Source organism: Macaca nemestrina, chromosome 20 (genome assembly GCF_043159975.1).
Source record: "Macaca nemestrina isolate mMacNem1 chromosome 20, mMacNem.hap1, whole genome shotgun sequence".
Lineage (NCBI taxonomy): Eukaryota > Metazoa > Chordata > Mammalia > Primates > Cercopithecidae > Macaca > Macaca nemestrina.
The window spans coordinates 9,765,218-9,784,652 of record NC_092144.1 but is presented as its reverse complement, the minus strand read 5'-3'; the positions used below and the strand labels follow the sequence as shown (position 1 = coordinate 9,784,652).

Sequence of the window (19,435 nt, the reverse complement as noted above, 5' to 3'; positions counted from 1 at the left end):
TGCACATCCACTGAGTAGCGTCGCTGCGACGGAAGGAGGAGGGGTCTGTGGCGCGCAGACGCACCTTGAACTCTTGAGAGGCGGGCTGGGGCCTAGCCAATGGGATAAGGGGGGAGGGAACGAGGTGGGGCTTCTCTCAGCCAATCGACGGGCGCGCCCTCGTTGCCGCTCTATGCCGCTCCGCCCCGGCTCGCTGGTCCCAGAAGGCGCCGGGTTTCCCAAGATGGCGGCGGACGTGTCCGTTACTCACCGGCCCCTGCTGAGCCCGAAGTCTGGGGCCGAGGTCGAAGCCGACGATGCCGCGGAGCGCCGGGCGCCCGAAGAAGAACTGCCGCCTCTAGATCCAGAAGAGATCCGGAAACGCCTGGAACACACCGAGCGCCAGTTCCGTAACCGCCGCAAGATACTGATTCGGGGCCTCCCGGGGGACGTGACCAACCAGGTATTGGGGGGGGGCGGTGTAGGAGCGTGGCGGGAAATACCGCGGTGCGCGTGCGCGGGGGGAACCGGGCGACACCAACGCTGAGGTGCGCGGGGGTCGTTGGCGGGGGCGTCCAAGCACCGGATCCACGCGGGATCGAGAGAGACCAAGAGCGGGATGTGGGGGGGCGGTGATGAAAGGGGAAACCGGCTGTGAAGTGAGGGAGGGCGTTGCTAGGGGCGACCACAGGCTTGGTCGACACCAAGTGATGGAAGGGGGCGGACAGCTTTGGTCCTGTTGGGGAATTGTGAATGGGCTGGTACATTGGACCACCAGTTGCCCCCTGCTTGGATGATGCTTTTCTCCACCCACTCTACCACAGGGTGGCGGGACCTCAAATCCAGAAGTTTCAGGACTGCGGAGAGTATGCCCCTCCATCTCACGCGTTTATTCACTGCTCTCAGAGATAAATCCGGAAGTAAAAGCAGCCCCTGGTTCTCAGCCCCCAAAACCTCAGGATTAATTTGGGAAAATGGGGTCTCCTGCCACCAGCCTACAGACCTACAGGAAGGAAGTGGGGCCTGTGTTCTATGGATCCCCTCGTGGCTAATCTTCCTGCTAGGAGTGCCCTTCTCATGGGGCCAGCATGGGGAAGCGCTTCCCGATGCTCTTTGGACCCGGGGAAATGGCATCTATACTGCCCTTCCCTATGGCGGTGAAACAGGTTCTCGCTTCCTTCTGCTGAGAATCCCTGCTCTCTGGCCCACCAGCACACCTGCCACTGGCCCTCCCTGCCCATGGGTGGGCACCTGGCTAGTGGGACCCCAGGGATGTTGGGAGGGGCTGAATTTGGGGACAGATCGGGGCAGGCGTCATTAAGAATGGTCAGGTTTGTTTCTGGGTCTTCCTCTCAGTGTCTGCAGTCTCTAAGCAGGAAACACATTGTTTCTCCTGCAAGATGCATAGTGTATCTGGCCCCAGCAGGCCCCAGCACTTTGCCTTCAAAGCTGGCTTGAGGCTGGGCACGGTGGCTCATCCCTTTAATCCCAGCACTTTAAGAGGCTGAGGCAAGAGGCTGTCTTGAGCCCAAGGGTTCAAGACTAACCTAGGCAGCATAGTGAAACCCCCATCGCTACAAAAAATTTTAAATAATTAGGCATGGTGGTGCGTGCCTGTAGTCCCAGCTACTCAGGAGGCTGTGGTGGGAGGATCACTTGAGCCTAGGAGATTGAGGCTGCAGTGAGCTATGATCATGCTACTGCACTCTAGCCTAGGTGACAGAACAAGACCCTGTCTCTAAAAAAAAAAAGAAAATAAATGAGCTGGCTTGCAAGAGGGCAGCCTTATCAGGAGGAGGAAATTGGGAGGCATGTGAACTTACCGAATGTGAGGCTTACTAGTAGGTGGGCTTCCCAGTCAGGTACCCATGGGTGGCCGCACTGCCCGACTGCATGGCCTCCAGCCGATCTCTTCACTTCTCCTAGCCTGGGTTTTCTCGTGTACAACATGAGTTTGTTAATAACTTCACTTACAGAGTTGTTAGAAACAGTGAATCTTGCAAAAGGAGGTTCATGGAGGTTAAATGACTTTCCTAAAGGCATACTCCTTTTTTGTTTTTGTTTTTTTTTGTTTTTTAGATGGAGTCTCACTCTGTAGCCAGGCTAGAGTGCAGTGGCTTGATCTCTGCTCACTGCAACCTTCACCTCCCAGGTTCAAGCGATTATCCTGCCTCAGCCTTCCAAGTAGCTAGAACGACAGGTGCACTCCACTACATCCAGCTGTTGTTTTGTATTTTTAGTAGAGACGGGGTTTCACCTTGTTGGCCAGGATGGTCTGGATCTCTTGATCTCGTGATCCACCCGCCTCGGCCTCCGAAGTGCTGGAATTACAGGCGTGAGTCCGGCCTTTTTTTTTTTTTGAGACAGTGTCTCCCTTTGTTGCCCAGGCTGGAGTGCAATGGCACACTGCAACCTCTGCCTTCTGGGTTCAAGCAATTCTCCTACCTCAGTCTCCCGAGTAGCTAGGATTATAGGTGTGCGCCACCTATAACCAGTGGCGCCACCAGTAGCCACTCCTGGCTAATGTTTGTATTTTTAGTAGAGATAAGGTTTCACCATGTTGGCTGGTCTCGAACTCCTGACCTCAGGTGATCCACCCGCCTCGGCCTCCCAAAGTGCTGGGGTTATAAGCATGAGCCACCCCAGCCAGCCAGCTAAAGGTATACCCTTTAAGAGCATGTTGCCTGGGTAATAGCACAGTCTGCATCTAGGTTCTGAATCCCAGCTCTGCCAGGTATGAGCAGAATGACCTTGGCCAAATTACTGCATCAAGCCTCAGTTTCCTCATTAGTAAAATGGGGGGTGGTAATTGACCTGCCTTCATAGCTGGTGGCAGCTATGAGGGCGGCACCGGTTTGCCCCCTTCCATCTCCAGTAACTCCCTGTCTTTTATCTTGTATCTCCACAGGAAGTACATGACCTGCTCAGTGACTATGAGCTCAAATACTGTTTTGTGGACAAATACAAAGGGACAGGTTTGTGGGGCCATGGGGTGGGCCAGGGCAGGGAATGACCGTCCCTGAAGATGGGAGGGCTCTGGCTCACTGTCTGCTGCTCTGAACTTCAGGCCCAGTATTGCCCCCCAGGCCAAAATGGCAGGTTGCCCCAATCTGCCTATCATCCTGTCATCTTGGGACAGCCTTCATGTTCTCCTTGAAGAACACTGGGCATTGGGCTGATTCTCTTCCTACTCCACTCGCTTGGCATTGAGCTAATTCTTGACAACGTTTGGCTGTGGGTTCATTCTCTTCCTACCCTTCTTGCCTCTTCCTTACCCAGCCAGTCACCCATGCTTGTGTGTTTTTGTTTTGTTTTGTTTTTTTGGTTTTTGTTGAGATGGAGTCTTGCTCTGTCGCCAGGCTGGAGTGCAGTGGTGTGATCTTGGCTCGCTGCAACCTCTGCCTCCTGGGTTCAGCCCATTCCTCTGCCTCAGCCTCCCAAGTAGCTGGGATTATAGACATGTGCCACCACACCCGGCTAATTTTTGTATTTTTAGTAGAGACAGGGTTTCTACCTGGGTGGGTCCAGGTTAGCCAGGTGAGGAGGTGGGGCTCAGTGTTCCACGCTCAGGGAACAGCAGCTGCGAAGGCCCCTCTGGAGTGTGCCTGGTGTGGTCCGGATAGCAGTAGTGAGATGGGAGGGGAGGTCAGCGAGCCCACGCAGGCTGCACTGCACCCTGCAGCTAGAAGCCACCAGATGGATGTGGCGTGATCTGGTTATCATTTTGAACAAAGCTTCCTGTGGCCTCTGGGTGGATTGCAAATCTGGGGCAGCATGTGGCAGCAGGGTTCAGGGCACTGGTGGCCTGGAAAGGTGGCAGGGGTGGGCAGTGTAGAGTGGGGCTCTGGAGTCCAGCTGCCTGGGTTCAAGTCCAGGCTCCCCTACTTGGGCACAGGGGTGCTGCTCTGGGCCCGTTTCCTCACTGGCAAAATGTTGGTTGTGATGATTAAGTTACAACCATTTGACAGATGAGGAAACTGATACCCCCAAGCCACCTGGGGCTTGGGCTTAAATCTGGGCCTCAGTGAGCATGGGCTTAACCACTGCCCTTGGTATCATCCGAGTGACCCACGGCGTTCTTAGGACAGAGCCAGGTCCACAGTTGGTGGGCGCTGCTATGGGTGCGGGTGGACGCAGGGCTGGGAGAGGGAGTGGGCTTCGTGGAGCCTGGAGTCAATGGCAGGCGTGCTCGCCTGTGTGAGTCACCAAGGCTGGCAACTGTTCAGATCGGCAGGCACCTGAAATGCCCAGCATTTTGAAGTCCCACCTGCTTTGCAGGGTGGCAGGGTGGAGGGGCAGGCCCTCGGGGCCCGGCTGACCTCGCACTGCCCTCTTCCCACCGCAGCCTTCGTGACCCTGCTGAATGGGGAGCAGGCCGAGGCCGCAATCAACGCTTTCCACCAGAGCTGCTTACGGGAGCGCGAGCTGTCGGTGCAGCTGCAGCCCACGGATGCCCTGCTGTGCGTGGCCAACCTGCCCCCCAGCCTCACACAGCAGCAGTTCGAGGAGTTGGTGCGGCCCTTCGGCAGCCTGGAGCGCTGCTTCCTGGTCTACAGTGAGCGCACTGGCCACTCCAAGGGGTATGGCTTTGCCGAGTACATGAAGAAGGACTCGGCTGCCCGTGCCAAGTCGGACCTGCTGGGCAAGCCACTGGGACCGCGCACCCTCTACGTGCACTGGACGGATGCTGGGCAACTGACGCCTGCCCTTCTCCACTCCCGCTGCCTCTGTGTGGACCGCCTACCACCTGGCTTCAATGATGTGGACGCTCTGTGCCGGGCGCTGTCAGCTGTCCACAGCCCCACCTTCTGCCAGGTGAGCCCTGCAGAGAGCACTGGGGAGCAGGTGCCAGGCCCGGAGCACCTGAGGGAGTCTTTGGAGTCATCTGCCTTTTCTTTTTTTTGAGACAGAGTATCACTTTGTCAACCATGCTGGAGTGCAGTGATGCAGTCTCAGTTCACTGCAACCTCCGCCTCCTGGGTTCAAGCGATTCTCCTGCCTTAACCTCCAGAGTAGCTGGGATTATAGGCGCCCCACTACCATGCCTGGATAGTTTTTATATTTTTAGTAGAGGTGGGGTTTTGCCATGTTGGCCAGGCTGATCTTGAACTCCTGGCTTCAGGTGATCCACCCACATTGGCCTCCCAACGTGCTGGGATTACAGGCGTGAGCCACCGCGCCCGGCCAGAGGATTTGAATCCCTGTGCAACTTCAGGCCTCACTGTCGCTCTGTCAGATGCAGGTGAGGCCACTCTTGTAACTGGATCTCGAGGCTTGCTCACCACTCACCTCCTCATTCGCTGGTACCTTCATCAAACCTCCCATGGGGTCCCAGACCCTGGCCAGGCATTGAGGAGGCTGCAGAGGAGCCCACAGTCTATATGAACCTTGAGGTCAGAGACTGAGGCTTCGCTAGATCCCAGCCCCACCCTCGAGCTCGGGCCAGTCACTGGCTCTCTGATCTACAGTTTCCCTCCTCCGTAAGCAGGGACTCAATACTTGCACAATGGGTTGGCAAAACAGCCCCTTGTTCATTCAGACCACATGTGCCAGGCACTTCTGTGTGTGTGCCTCGCCCTGTGACAGGTGCAGTGGGGCAAGAATAGGCCAGACTCACTCTCTAAGAGCCCCCAGAAGGTCTTGATCCCCAGAGATCCTGAAGGGGACATTCCTCCAGCACTCACTGTGGACTCTGAGTACGTAACCTTTAGTTGCTTCATCCTGTAGCAACCCTGAGAGATAGGTATCACTCCCATTTTCAGGTGAGGATACCAAGGCACACAGGGGTCAAGTAACTTGCCCAGAGTTAAACAGCCAGGGTCTGGCAGAGCTGGGATCAGAATACCACAGCCTAGCTCCGGAGCTTGGACCACTGAGAGGAGGCCAGTGCAGAGGCTTAGAAGGGGTAGGCCTGGCCAGGCGCAGTGACTCACACCCGTAACCCCAACACTTTGGGAGGCTGAGGTGGGCGGATCCCTTGAGCCTAGGAGTTTGAGACCAGCCTAGGCAATATGGTGAAATCCTCTCTATGCAAAAATTAGACAGGTATGATGGTGTGCCTGTAGTCCCAGCTACTCAGGAGGCTGAGGTGGCAGGATCGCTTGATCCTGGGAGTCTGAGGCTGCAGTGAGCCTTGATCGCACCACAGCACAATGACACTACAGCCTGGGCAATGGAGCTAGACCCCCATCTCAAAAAAAAAAAAAAAAAGAGTCCTGGGCTCAGACCCCCAGCTCTGTGGCTTTGAGTGGGTCCCTCTCATGTAAGTGGGGTATTGGTGCCCCATTTAAACTAGGTGTCTGTTGGGAGGCAGAGGCAGGAGGATCACTCGAGTCCAGGAGTTCAAGACGAGCCTGGGCAAGATAGTGGGACACCATCTCTATATTTAAAACAAGAAACAGGCTGGGTGAGATGGCTCATGCATGTAATCCCAGCACTTTGACAGGCCGAGGCAGGTGGATCACTTGAGGTCAAGAGTTCAAGACCAGCCTGGCCAACATGGTGAAACCCTGTCTCTACTAAAAATACAAAAAAAATTAGCCAGGTGTAGTGGCACAGGGCTGTAATCCCAGCTACTCAGGAGGCTGAGGCAGGAGAATCGCTTGTACCTGGGAGGCAGAGTTTGCAGTGAGCCGAGATCGCGCCACTGCACTCCAGCCTGGGTGACGGAGCAACACTCCATCTCAAAAAAACAGGCCACGCGCAGTAGCTCACGCTTATAAAGCTTTGGGAGGCTAAGACGGATCACCTAAGGTCAGCAGTTTGAGACCAGCCTGACCAACATGGAGAAACCCCATCTCTACTAAAAATACAACCAAAAAAAAAAGTAGCCAGGCATGGCGGTGTGTGCCTGTAATCTCAGCTACTTGAGAAGCTGAGACAGGAGAATTGCTTGAACCTGGGAGGCTGAGGTTGCAGTGAGTGGAGATCGTGCCACTGCACTCCAGCCTGGGCGACAGAGCGAGACTCCATCTCAAAGAAACAAAGAAACAAAAAGCTGAGTATCTATGAGCCATGGGAATCCCCTCTCTGTTTACTCATCATTCATTCATTCATTCATTCTGCCGCCTTCTCTTGGACACCTGCTACATACCAGGCCGCCTGTGCGGGCTCAGGACAGAAGATGAGTCAGCACAATGGCCTCACCTTTATTTTTATTTTTTATTTATTTATTTTATTTTATTTATTTATTTATTTATTTTTTTGACACGGAGTCTGGCTCTGTCTCCCGGGCTAGAGTGCAGTGGCCGGATCTCAGCTCACTGCAAGCTCCGCCCCCCGGGTTTACACCATTCTCCTGCCTCAGCCTCCCGAGTAGCTAGGACTACAGGCGCCCGCTGCCTCGCCCGGCTAGTTTTTTGTATTTTTTAGTAGAGACGGGGTTTCACCGTGTTCGCCAGGATGGTCTCGATCTCCTGACCTAGTGATCCGCCCGTCTCGGCCTCCCAAAGTGCTGGGATTACAGGCTTGAGCCACCGCGCCCGGCCTTATTTTTTTTTTTTTTTTAAGACAGAATCTCACTCGGTCACCCAGTCTGGAGTACAGAGGCGCAATCTTGGCTCACTGCATCCTCCGCCTCCCGGGTTCAAGTGATTTTCCAGCCTCAGCCTCCCAAGTAGCTGGGATTACAGGCGCCTGCCACCAGACCCAATTTTTGTATTTTTAGTAGAGATGGGTTTCGCCATGTTAGCCAGGCTGGTCTCAAACCCCTAACCTCAAGTGATCCGCTCACCTCGGCCTCCCAAAATGCTGAGATTACAGGCATGAACCACTGTGCTGGCCTGGCCTTACCTTCTTATGTGGAGATCAAAGGTCACAGGGTCATGACCAGCTACAGGTACTCTTCTAGCCTGTTTCCCCATCTCAAAATGGGGTTGTCAGTGCTTCATGATCAGATTATTGTGAACAGCTGCCCATTCATTTCTCCACTGGAACATTCACTAATTTTTTTTTTTTTTTTTTTGAGATGGAGTCTTGCCAAGGCTGGAGTGCAGTCACGTGATCTCAGCTCACTGCAAGCTCCGCCTCCCAGGTTCACACCATTCTCCTGCCTTAGCCTCCCGAGTAGCTGGGACTACAGGTGTGCGCCACCGTGCCTGGCGTTATTTTTTTTATTTTTATTTTTTTGTTGAGACAGGTTCTCACTCTAACACCCAGGCTGGAGGAGCCCAGGCTGGAGGAGTGCACTCCAGCCTTGACCTCCAGGGTTCAAGAGATCCTCCTGCCTTGGCTTCCCATATAAGCTGGAACTACAGGAATGCATCAGCATGGCCAGTTGATTTTTAAAATTTTACGTAGAGGCCGGGTGCAGTGGCTCATGCCTGTAACCCCAGATCACTTGAGGTCAGGAGTTCAAAACCAGCCTGGTCAACATGGTAAAACCCTGTCTCAAGGCCAGGCACGGTGGCTCATGCCTGTAATCCCAGCACTTTGGGAGGCCGAGGCGGGCGGATCACGAGGTCAGAGATCAAGACCATCCTGGCTAATATGGTGAAACCCTGTCTCTACTAAAAATACAAAAAAAAGTTAGCCGGGTGTGGTGGCATGTGCTTGTGGTCCCAGCTACTTGGGAGGCTGAGGCAGAAGAATCGCCTGAAACTGGGAGGCAGAGGTTGTGGTGAGCCAAGATCCCGCCACTGCACTTCAGCCTGGGTGGCAGAGTGAAACTCTGTCTCAAAAACAAACAAACAAACAAAAAACAGAAAAAAACCCCTGTCTACTAAGAATACAAAAAAAATTAGCCAGGCTTGGTGATGGGTGCAAAATTATGTGAAGATGGGATCTCCCTATGTTGCCCAGACTGGTCTGAAACTCCTGTGCTCAAACGATCCTCCTGCCTCGGCCTCCCAAAGTGCTGGGATTACAGATTCGAGCCACTGGGCCTGATCTCACCAAACATTTGTTGAGCATCTGATGAGTACCAGGCATTGAGGTGACGTCCTCCAAGGAGCTCACCTTTAATGTTAGGTGACCTGTTTGAATGGAGGATGGGCTTGACAGTGAGGCAGCTTGAGGTTCACACATCAGTCCCCCTGCTTAGGAATTGTGTGGCCTTGATCACTCTGTGACCCCTCTGAGTCTCTCTCTGCTCATCCCTAAGATGGGTGTGATTATGCCCGGGCACAGTGGCTCGTGCTTGTAATCCAGTACTTTGGGAGGCCAAGGCGGGCAGCTTGCTTGAGGTCAGGAGTTCGAGACCAGCCTGGTCAACATGGTGAAACCCCGTCTCTACTAAAAATACAAAAATTAGGCCGGGCGTGGTGGCTCACGCCTATAATCCCAGCACTTTGGGAGGCCGAGACGGGCGGATTACGAGGTCAGGAGATCGAGACCATCCTGGCTAACATGGTGAAACCCCGTCTCTACTAAAAATACAAAAAATTAGCCTGGTGCGGTAGCGGGCGCCTGTAGTCCCAGCTACACGGGAGGCTGAGGCAGGAGAATGGCGTAAACCCGGGAGTCGGAGGTTGCAGTGAGCCGAGATCGCGCCACTCTACTCCAGCCTGGGAGACAGAGCAAGACTCCATCTCAAAAAAAAAAAAAAAAAAAGGCCGGGTGTGGTGGCTCAAGCCTATAATCCCAGCACTTTGGGAGGCCGAGACGGGCGGATCACGAGGTCAGGAGATCGAGACCATCCTGGCTAACACAGTGAAACCCCGTCTCTACTAAAAAATACAAAAAACTAGCTGGGCGAGGTGGCGGGCGCCTGTAGTCCCAGCTACTCGGGAGGCTGAGGCAGGAGAATGGCATAAACCTGGGAGGCGGAGCTTGCAGTGAAGCCGAGATCCGGCCACTGCACTCCAGCCTGGGCAAGAGAGCCAGACTCCATCTCAAAAAAAAAAAAAAAAAAAAAAAAGAAATTAGCTGGGCGTTGTGGTGCACACCTGTAATCCCGGCTATGGGGAGGCTGAGGCACGAGAATCACTTGAACCCAGGAGGCGGAGGTTACAGTAAGCTGAGTTCACATCACTGCACTCCAGGGCGACAGAGCAAGACTCCATCTCAAAAAAAAAAAAAAAAAAACGATGGATGTGGTTATGGGAGATCTGTTCCCAGACCTTGGCACAGGGCGTGGGCCAAGGCAAAGGGCTGCTACCTGCACCTTTGCTGCCCGGGCATTCAGCAAGTGCTGGGGCCCAGGCCCAGCCACTTCCCTTAGCATTGCTACCTGGCTTGGCCACTGTCTGGAACGAGAGCCCTTCCTTCCCCACCCCTTGCTGATTATCTTTTTTTTTTTTTTGAGACAGAGTTTGGCTCTTGTTGCCCAGGCTGGAGTGCAATGGCGTGATCTCAGCTCACCGCAACCTCCGCCTCCCAGGTTCAAGTGATTCTCTTGCTTCAGCCTCCCTAATAGCTGGGATTACAGGCATGAGCCACCATGCCCGGCTAATTTTGTATTTTTAATAGAGACAGGGTTTCTCCATGTTAGTCAGACTGGTCCTGACCTCAGGTGATCCGCCCACCTCGGCCTCCCAAAGCGCTGGGATTACAGGCATGAGCCACTGCGCCTGGCCTCTTTTTCTTTGTTTTTAAGCAACAGGGTCTTGCTCTGTCCTTGGAGTACAGTGGCTCAATCATAGCTCACTGTAATCTTGAATTCCCGGGCTTAAGCAGTATTCCCCCCTCAGCTGGGACCATAGCCCGGTACCACCACATCCTGCTGCAGCACTGTTTCTTGGGACAGCCATCACCAGTACCCTGATGTGGCTGGTCCCATGAAGGCTGTCAGCCTGGCCTTGTCTGATCCCAGCTCTAGACTGACCTGGACAAGGGACTGTCCCTCTCTGAACCTGAGTTTTCCCACCTACAAAGTAAGGGCACTGACAGTGCCTGCCTTTTTTTCTTTACTTTTTTTTTTTTTTTTTTTTTTTAAGACGGAGTCTCACACTGTCGCCCAGGCTGGAGTGCAGTGGCCAGATGTCAGCTCACTGCAAGCTCCGCCTCCTGGGTTCACGCCATTCTTCTGCCTCAGCCTCCCGAGTAGCTGGGACTACAGGCGCCCGCCGCCTCGCCCGGCTAGTTTTTTGTATTTTTTAGTAGAGACGGGGTTTCACCGTGTTAGCCAGGATGGTCTCAATCTCTTGACCTCGTGATCCGCCCGTCTTGGCCTCCCAAAGTGCTGGGATTACAGGCTTGAGCCACCGCGCCCGGCTGCCTTTTTTTCTTTTCTTTTCTTTGTTTTTTTTTTTTTTTTTTTTTTTTTTGAGACAGAGCCTTACTCTGTCGCCCAGGCTAGAGTGCAATGGTGCGATCTTGGCTTGCTGCAACCTCTGCTTCCCATGTTGAACTGATTCTCGTGCCTCGGCCTCCCAAGTAGCTGGGATTACAGGCATGCGCCACCACGCCCAGCTAATTTTGTATTTTTAGTAGGGATGGGGTTTCACTGTGTTAGCTAGGATGGTCTCGATCTCCTGACCTCGTGATCCGCCTGCCTTAGCCTCCCAGAGTGCTGGTATTACATGTGTGAGCCACTGCGTCCGTGGCCTTGGCTTTGGTGGTGAGGCGGCTCCCAGCTCCGCCCTCCCTCCAGCTGTGTGGTCTTGAGTGCGCTGACCTCTCCGTGCCTCAGTTGCCTTCTCTGATAAATGGGTATGATGCAGCCGCCCAGGGTCATTGGGAAGATCAGATGAGCTGATGCAGGAACGAGGCGCAGGGCAGTGAAGGCCTGGTGTGGAATTCACCCTCATGGGGCAGCAGAGTCTGGTTACGGTTGTCACTTCCCGGGGTGGTGCAGTCACTGCTGCCCGGGTGCTCATGACTGCCTGCTTTCCTCCGGCAGCTGGCGTGCGGCCAGGATGGGCAGCTGAAGGGTTTCGCGGTGCTGGAGTATGAGACGGCTGAGATGGCGGAGGAGGCACAGCAGCAGGCGGACGGTCTGGCCCTGGGGGGCAGCCACCTGCGAGTCTCCTTCTGCGCCCCTGGGCCCCCCGGCCGCAGTATGCTGGCCGCTCTCATCGCTGCCCAGGCCACGGTGAGCCTGTGTGGGCAGGGGTGGAGGGGTGGGGATGGGAGCCCCATGGGGATATCAGGGCCCCGGCGGCGCTCTGAGCTGCTCTGTTCCTGCAGGCCCTCAATCGGGGGAAGGGACTCCTCCCTGAGCCCAACATCCTGCAGCTGCTCAACAACCTGGGCCCGTCTGCCTCCCTCCAGCTGCTGCTCAACCCCCTGCTCCACGGCAGTGCGGGGGGGAAGCAGGGTAAGGTGGGGCTGGGCAGGGGCCCCCACTGTGCAGAACGGGCTGCAGCACTGTCTCCGGCACTCCCCGAAACTGCTCATCTTGGCCACAGTGACAGGAGCCCAGGAGTAGGGCTGAGGGGGAGTGTGGAGTCATAGCGGGAGCTGCTGTTGTCCACAACTGGGGGCTGCGACCAGGGCCACACAGTGGCCTGCAGTGAGCTGGGGTGCTGGCAAGAGGGGGTGGACTTCACTGGACTAGCCTCTGCTCCTTCTAGGCCCTTCCTTTGGGCAAGTCCACTGCCCACCCCCCAGCCCTAGAGCATCAGTTTCCTGCCCCTTCAACGGGTTCAGGGCTGTGTTTCATGAGGCGGGGCAGGGAGGACACAGGGACCCCCACCCATCCTCCTATGTCTCCCTGCAGGCCTCCTGGGTGCTCCCCCCGCCATGCCGCTGCTCAGTGGGCCAGCCTTGTCCACGGCGCTGCTGCAGCTCGCCCTGCAGACCCAAGGCCAGAAGGTAACACACACGTCCCCCTCACCCACCGCTCTATAGCCCCTCCTTGCTCTTTTCAACACAGCTGGTGCGATTGGTGGGTTGGGGGGACCTCTGGCTGTGCCCTGGGGGCCCAGAACCCGGGTGAGGCCGACTCCCCCCAACCCCTGCCTTTCCCACCCACATCCCCATCCCCCTCTGGCAATCGCTCATGACAGGGTTTGCTGTCTTTCCCTCCATTCTGGAGAGGGCCCCTGGACTTGGTGCCTGGGGTGGGGTGAGGGGACCTGGACACGCCCATTTACAGCCTGAAACTGGGTGTGGGCTGGGAGCACGGCTGCTGGGCACCACTTTGTGAATAGACTGCTCGGAAGCTCCCCTGTGGAAGAGGCACCTGGGGAAGAAACTCCAGGTCTATCCCCTCAGTGCACACGCACATACCCGCACACACACAACTCACACCTAGAAACACAGGTACACATACAGACTCACACATACAAAGATGCAGATATACACACACAGAGACAGACACAGACATAAATCAAAGACACACATAGACACACAGAGAGACATAAGACAGACTCACGCACGCAGAAACAAAGACATATATGCGCGCGTGCGCACACGCACACACACAGATGTACACCCATGCTCCGCCCTGTCTGGTGTGGTTCCCTGGATTCTAAGTCAGTAGTGTCAGTGTATCTGTCTGGTGGTAACTGACAGAGTACGTGAGCCTGTGGGTCTGACCTTCTGTGACTAAAAGTGGCTGTAACACTGTATGGCTGTCCCACTCCATGTGGCTGCAGTTGATACTGTGCTGTAATCACTGGCCAGGGAACTGGGGCCTGGCGCTCAGGACACCCTCGGTCACCATGGCTGATGGGACGAATGATGGGGTTGGAGTGTGGCGGGCACTGGGGAACCCCATGCCTGTCTGCCCAGGACCAGCCGAGCCCTGGGGTCAGAGTGTGTCTGCCAAGACTCTGGGCCACACCTGTCTGCTTCCCTGGGCCACCCTGCCGCCATCTGCAACTGTCTGCTCTGTCCCTAGAAGCCCGGCATCCTGGGAGACTCACCCCTGGGCGCCCTCCAGCCTGGGGCCCAGCCGGCCAACCCCCTCCTCGGGGAGCTGCCTGCAGGTAACGCAGACCCCGCCCACACGGTGTCCCCCAGCCATTTCCGCTTCCTTCCTTGCTACGTGGCCTTGGACGAGTGACCCAACCTCTGTGGGTCCCCGCGCCCTGGTCCATCAGTTGGGTGTCTCCCCCAGGGCCCAGGCATGAGCTCTGCTCAGTGGCCAGCATGGATTTGTCTCTTGACCACTGGGCCCTGGTCCAGGTGGGAGCTGGAGGGCCCTGGGGAGAGGGGTCCTCTGAGCCTGGGCCCCTGAAATCCTCCTTCCCTCCCTAGGAGGGGGCCTGCCCCCGGAGCTGCCGCCCCGGCGAGGAAAGCCACCACCCCTGCTGCCATCCGTGCTTGGCCCTGCTGGGGGTGACCGGGAGGCCCTGGGCTTGGGTCCCCCAGCGGCCCAGCTCACTCCTCCCCCCGCCCCTGTGGGGCTCCGAGGCTCTGGCCTCAGAGGCCTCCAGAAAGACAGTGGGCCTCTGCCGACGCCCCCTGGGGTAAGGCCCTGCCCTGCGCGCGGCACCACACCAGCCTCCTGTTCCACAGAGTCCCCTTTCCTGGGGGCCCTCGTGAATCTGGCCCTCCTGCTGCAGGTCTCACTGCTGGGGGAGCCCCCCAAGGACTACCGGATTCCCCTGAATCCCTACCTGAACCTACACAGCCTGCTCCCGGCCAGCAACCTGGCGGGTAAGGAGGCCCGGGCCTGGGGAGGCGCCGGGAGAAGCCGCCGCCCAGCTGAGGGCCCCCCACCTAACCCCCCAGCCCCTGGAGGTGGCAGCAGCAGCAGCAAAGCCTTCCAGCTCAAGTCCCGCCTGCTCAGCCCCCTCAGCAGCGCCCGCCTGCCCCCCGAACCAGGGCTATCTGACAGCTACGGCTTCGACTACCCCTCGGTGAGTGCCTGGCTGCAGCTCTCTGTCCCCTGAGGCCAAATCATTCTCCAAACTGATATTTCTCTAGGATGGACTATGCCAGGCCATGTGCTAGGGAGGCGACAGGGAACGTGCCGGATATGGTCTCTGCTTTTTTTTCTTTTTTTTTTAGAGACGATCGCCCTATGTTGCTTTGGCTGGAGGGCAGTGGTGCTATCATAGCTCACTGCAGCCTCAACCTCCTGGGCTCAAGCGATTCTCACACCTCAGCCTCCTGAGGAGCTGGGACCATAGACATGCACCACCATGCCCAACTAATTTTTAAATTTTTGGTAGAGACGGAGTCTTATTGTGTTGTCCAGGCTGGTCTCAAACTCCTGACGTCAAGTGAGCCACCCACCTCAGCCTCCCAAAGTGCTGGGATTACAGGCAAGAGCCACCACGCCCAGCCTCATGCCCTTAAAGTTTCCTGTCTCTCTGCACATCACCCCCTGCTTCCCGGTCCACTTGCCTGTCTGTCCATTCCCAAGACCTGGAGGATCTTGTGTCTCAGTCTGTCTGTCATCCTGATTCTGTCTGTCTGTCTCTCCCAAGAGGACTTAGGCCACACTGTCTCTCCTCAGAGTCAGGGCTTACCTTTTCTGTCCCTCTCTCTCACCTTTGATTCCTGTTTGTGCTCCTGGAGATTTGGTCCTTCTATGACGCCAAACTCCTTGGCAGGTCAGAAATTACAAACTGGGCCAGGTGCGGTGGCTCACACCTGTATTCCCAGCACTTTGGGAGGCCGAGGCGGGCGGATCACCTGAGGTTGGGAGTTCAAGACCAGCCTGACCAACATGGAGAAACCCTGTCTCTACTAAAAATATAAAATTAGCTGGGCGTGGTGGCACATGCCTGTAATCCCAGCTACTAGGGAGGCTGAGGCAGGAGAATTGCTTGAACCCGGGAGGCGGAGGTTGCGGTGAGCCGAGATTGCGCCATTGCACTCCAGCCTGGGCAACAAGAGCAAAACTCTATCTCAAAAAAAAAAAAAAAAAAAAAGAAATTGCAAACTGGCCGCCCATAGGTCACCTGGGTGATGTTTGGCCCCCTCTGGATTTCAAACAAATAACAACGGAAATTAACGCCCCCTCTGGATTTCAAACAAATAACAACGGAAATTAACGCCCCCTCTGGATTTCAAACAAATAACAACGGAAATTAACGCCAACACAGGAAAACTACAAGAGTCCACACACCTGGAATTCCCAGCTTGCCTGGGAAACTCCAAACACTTAGACCCATGGGGGGCACCCCCTTCACAGCAGCCATCCCTGGGGCCGAGCTGCATCCAGCCCCAAATTTGCCTCTTCCTGGTCCCAGAGTGGTGGGGGCTGTCTTCCCTGATGACAGCTCTGCCAGCGGAGTTCAGCCAGGGGTGAGGCTGGGACAGACTCCAACCCATTGTGCTTCTCCCACTTTGATTCAGGACGTGGGACCACGGCGGCTCTTCTCCCACCCACGGGAACCAGCCCTTGGGCCTCACGGACCCAGTCGACACAAGGTGAGAGCCACCTGGTATGGTGTGTGTAGCAATCAGCTTTTACTATATGACAGGCTGTGCCATGACTTAGTAGCCTAGAATAGCAGACCTTGTATTTTGTGTGTTCTTTGTGGGGTTTTTCTGAGACAGGATCTCACTGTGTTGCCCAGGCTGGAGTGCAGTGGCTCCATCATAGCTCACTGCGGCCTCAAACTCCTGGGCTCAAGCGATCCTCCTACCTCAGCCTCCTGAGTAGCTGGGACCATAGGCACTCACCACCATGATGGTTAATTTTTGTACTTTTTGTGGAGACGAAGTCTCCCTATGTTGCCCAGGCTGGTCCAGACCTCCTAGGCCCAAGCAATCCTCCCACCTTGGCCTCCAAAAGTGCTAGGATCCCAGGCATGAGCCACCGTGCCATGCCAGGCATTGTGTTACTTCTTGCCACTCTGTGGGGCAGTGGGCGGTCCCTGGCACTCACCCGGGCCTCAGTGAGCTACGTGGCCTCACATATTTGGCGTCCATAAGCTGGAACGGTTTCTCTGTGTCCCTTCGTGCAGTGATGATCCCCGGGTTCCTGGAGGAGGAAGAGGAGGCGGGTACCCACGTGCCAGCTCTCCTCAGTCCTATTAGTCAAAGCTAGTCTTTGCAAAACCCAGAATTGCTGGGCATGGTGGCTCACGCCTGTAATCCCAGCACTTTGGGAGGCTGAGGCGGGTGGATCACCTGAGGTCACGAGTTTGAGACCAGTCTGACCAACATGGAGAAACCCCATCTCTACTGAAATACAAAAAATTAGCTGGGCGTGGTGGCACATGCCTGTAATCCCAGCTACTTGGGAGGCTGAGGCAGAAGAATCGCTTGAACCTGGGAGGCAGAGGTTGCAGTGAGCGAGATCATGCCATTGTACTGAAGCCTGGGCAACAAGAGCGAAACTCCATCTCAAAAAAAAAAAAAAAAAGCCCAGAATCATTTTGGAGGATCATATACACAGGGCTGGGTACTACAATTGTCTGCTTCACTCCACCGACCCTTCTTCCGCAGATGTCCCCCCCGCCCAGTGGCTTCGGTGAACGGAGCAGCGGTGGGAGTGGCGGGGGCCCCCTTTCTCACTTCTATTCAGGCTCGCCCACTTCCTACTTCACCAGCGGCCTGCAGGCTGGCCTCAAGCAGAGCCACCTCAGCAAGGTGAGGAGCCTCTCTGGCTGAACACAGGCATCCTGGGACAGCTACGATTCGGGGGTGCTTGCCACCGGGGCTCTGTGACCCTCGGTACCCAGGCCAAAGCTGGGGTGGTGGCAGGGGTCGGTCTTGCTCAGGGTGGAGTAGCAACAGCCTGTTGTCCTCTATCCACGCTGTGCATCAAGCACCTAGCACTGCTAGCCTTCCAGGCTTTCTGTCACTTCCTCCCTCTACAGCCCAGGCTGTGGGTGCTACTTGGCCCCATTTGACAGATGAGAAAACCGAGGCTCAAATAAAATGGAGCAATTGGCCCCCAGGTCTCATGGCTAGAAAGTAGCAGAAGCAAGATTTGAACCTGAAACCTGAAACCCTTTGCCTGAGGGGACAGGGAGGGCACGGGCGCCGGGCGGGAGGGGTGCTTCCTCTGGCCCCCAGGGAGTAACCTGTTCCACCTCTCCATTTCTTCCAGGCGATCGGCTCTTCCCCACTGGGCTCCGGAGAAGGGCTCCTGGGCCTCGGCCCAGGGCCTAATGGTCATAGCCACCTGCTGAAGGTACGGGCAGGGGGTGGGGACATGCAGGGCTGGGGAGCCCCGGCCCCCCAGCGGCCCCTGACCTGCCCCGCCCTGCCCTCTGTCTCCAGACCCCACTGGGCGGCCAGAAACGCAGCTTTGCCCACCTACTGCCCTCGCCCGAGCCCAGCCCAGAAGGCAGCTATGTGGGCCAGCACTCCCAGGGCCTCGGCGGCCACTACGCGGACTCCTATCTGAAGCGGAAGAGGATTTTCTAAGTGGCTGGTGCCAGAGATAACTCAAGGGCCTGCACCAAATCGCTTTTGGGTTTTCTGGTGTTTTGTTTTGTGTTTTTTTAAACCATTTTCTCTCTTTCGGTAATAGAAAAATCTCTGAAAGACTTTACTGACCAATCAGCTGGAGCCCCAGGAGCCCAAGGGGTGTGGGGGAGTCTGGAGGCCTCATTGCACCTCTGGCTTGCTCCCCACACCGAAACCCTGCAGCCTTAAGAGAGAGGGGCCCCGGCCTGCTCTCCCTCCCTCCCCCCATCTCCTCTTCCGATGTGCCCGTCTCTCCGGAGCCCTCCTGCCTCGTTGATCCTGTAATTTTGGCCTTTCGAGTGCCTTGGAGGTTTCCCTGACCTCCCGTGAGGATACAGAGACTGTCTCCTTTTTTTTAACTTTGACAACTGACTTCTGTTTCTTTTTCTAATTTTTATTTTTAAAACCACCGCGGACAACCCCCAGCTGTGATTCCTTCAAGGTCCGGCCTGTCCGGGCCACCATTCCACACTTTGCAGTTTGAAACAGCTCTTTTTCCCACATCTGCTGCAGGCATGGCTGTCTCCTGCCCCTGCCTGCCCATCTGGCCAATATCCCAGCCCCGGGGCCCGGGGTCCCTGCCGCAGCCCCCTCCCCTTCTGATGCCTTAAAAGCTGGGCCCCAGGCCCTGCTGGCCAGAGCCACAGATGCCAAGCTCTGGGAGCTTGACTATGGACCAAACAGCTCTGGCCTAGGGATTGGGCCACCCTACCTAGGATCTCCACCCTGGGGACAGTAGAAGGGCAAAGCCTTCATCTTGGCTAACCAGCCCCACCACCCCCTCCTGCCTGGGCCTCGGTGCAGAGATGGGCTTTCTCTGCCAATCCCCTGCTGTTTGTCTATGGGAGTCGGACGTTGTGCCCATCTCCCAGAGCCTCTGCTGTCATTACCTTGTTGAAGATGAATTCTTGAATTCTGCCTGCCCACCCCAGGCCAGATCCCCGGAGCTGGCCTCCTTTCAGCCCAGTGCCAGAAACCAGCACTCCATGAAGATAAGCTCTGGGCCCGCACACCAGCAGGACCTGTCGACCTGAGGTGACCCTGGGCCTTGCCCCCAGCCAACTGGGCCACTAGCTTCCCTCCCTTGACTCTGGGGATCCACATCCACTCCAAGGGGACTATTCCCCGGACCCCACCCCAATCTCCCCACACGGACCTTTGCTGAATTAAAGTTTGTAAGTAAATGGTTTTAAAGAAATCAGAGTTGGCTGGTTCTTGGGACAAACAGTGGGCCTGAGTGGGAGGTCTGGGATGG

The 19,435-nt window shown here is 56.1% G+C and overlaps 1 protein-coding gene across 2 annotated transcripts; it reads left to right on the top strand.

The window, feature by feature from the left end:
- The first annotated feature begins 110 nt into the window (after positions 1–110).
- Positions 111–19,378, top strand: LOC105476436 (ribonucleoprotein, PTB binding 1). 2 transcript variants are annotated; one of them, XM_011732480.2, is made up of 14 exons: positions 111–442; positions 2,888–2,954; positions 4,325–4,794; positions 11,759–11,950; positions 12,046–12,175; positions 12,578–12,672; positions 13,703–13,790; positions 14,062–14,273; positions 14,370–14,463; positions 14,539–14,666; positions 16,114–16,188; positions 17,212–17,355; positions 17,819–17,902; positions 17,992–19,378. In XM_011732480.2, the coding sequence occupies exons 1-14, from the start codon at positions 173–175 to the stop codon at positions 18,136–18,138; spliced, it is 2,196 nt and encodes a 731-aa protein (XP_011730782.1). In that variant the 5' UTR covers positions 111–172; the 3' UTR covers positions 18,139–19,378. The 2 variants fall into 2 exon arrangements, with proteins under 2 accessions (XP_011730782.1, XP_011730730.1); XM_011732428.2 differs by having other exon boundaries at positions 14,370–14,666.
- Positions 19,379–19,435: the final 57 nt, after the last annotated feature.

Bases quoted from the DNA above. Each gene is read 5' to 3' on its own strand.
- LOC105476436 (XM_011732428.2), top strand. From the start codon at position 173: ATGCCGCTCCGCCCCGGCTCGCTGGTCCCAGAAGGCGCCGGGTTTCCC. The intron at 11,951-12,045 runs GTGAGCCTGTGT...CTGTTCCTGCAG, and splicing joins TCATCGCTGCCCAGGCCACG to GCCCTCAATCGGGGGAAGGG. The intron at 12,673-13,702 runs GTAACACACACG...CTCTGTCCCTAG, and splicing joins TGCAGACCCAAGGCCAGAAG to AAGCCCGGCATCCTGGGAGA.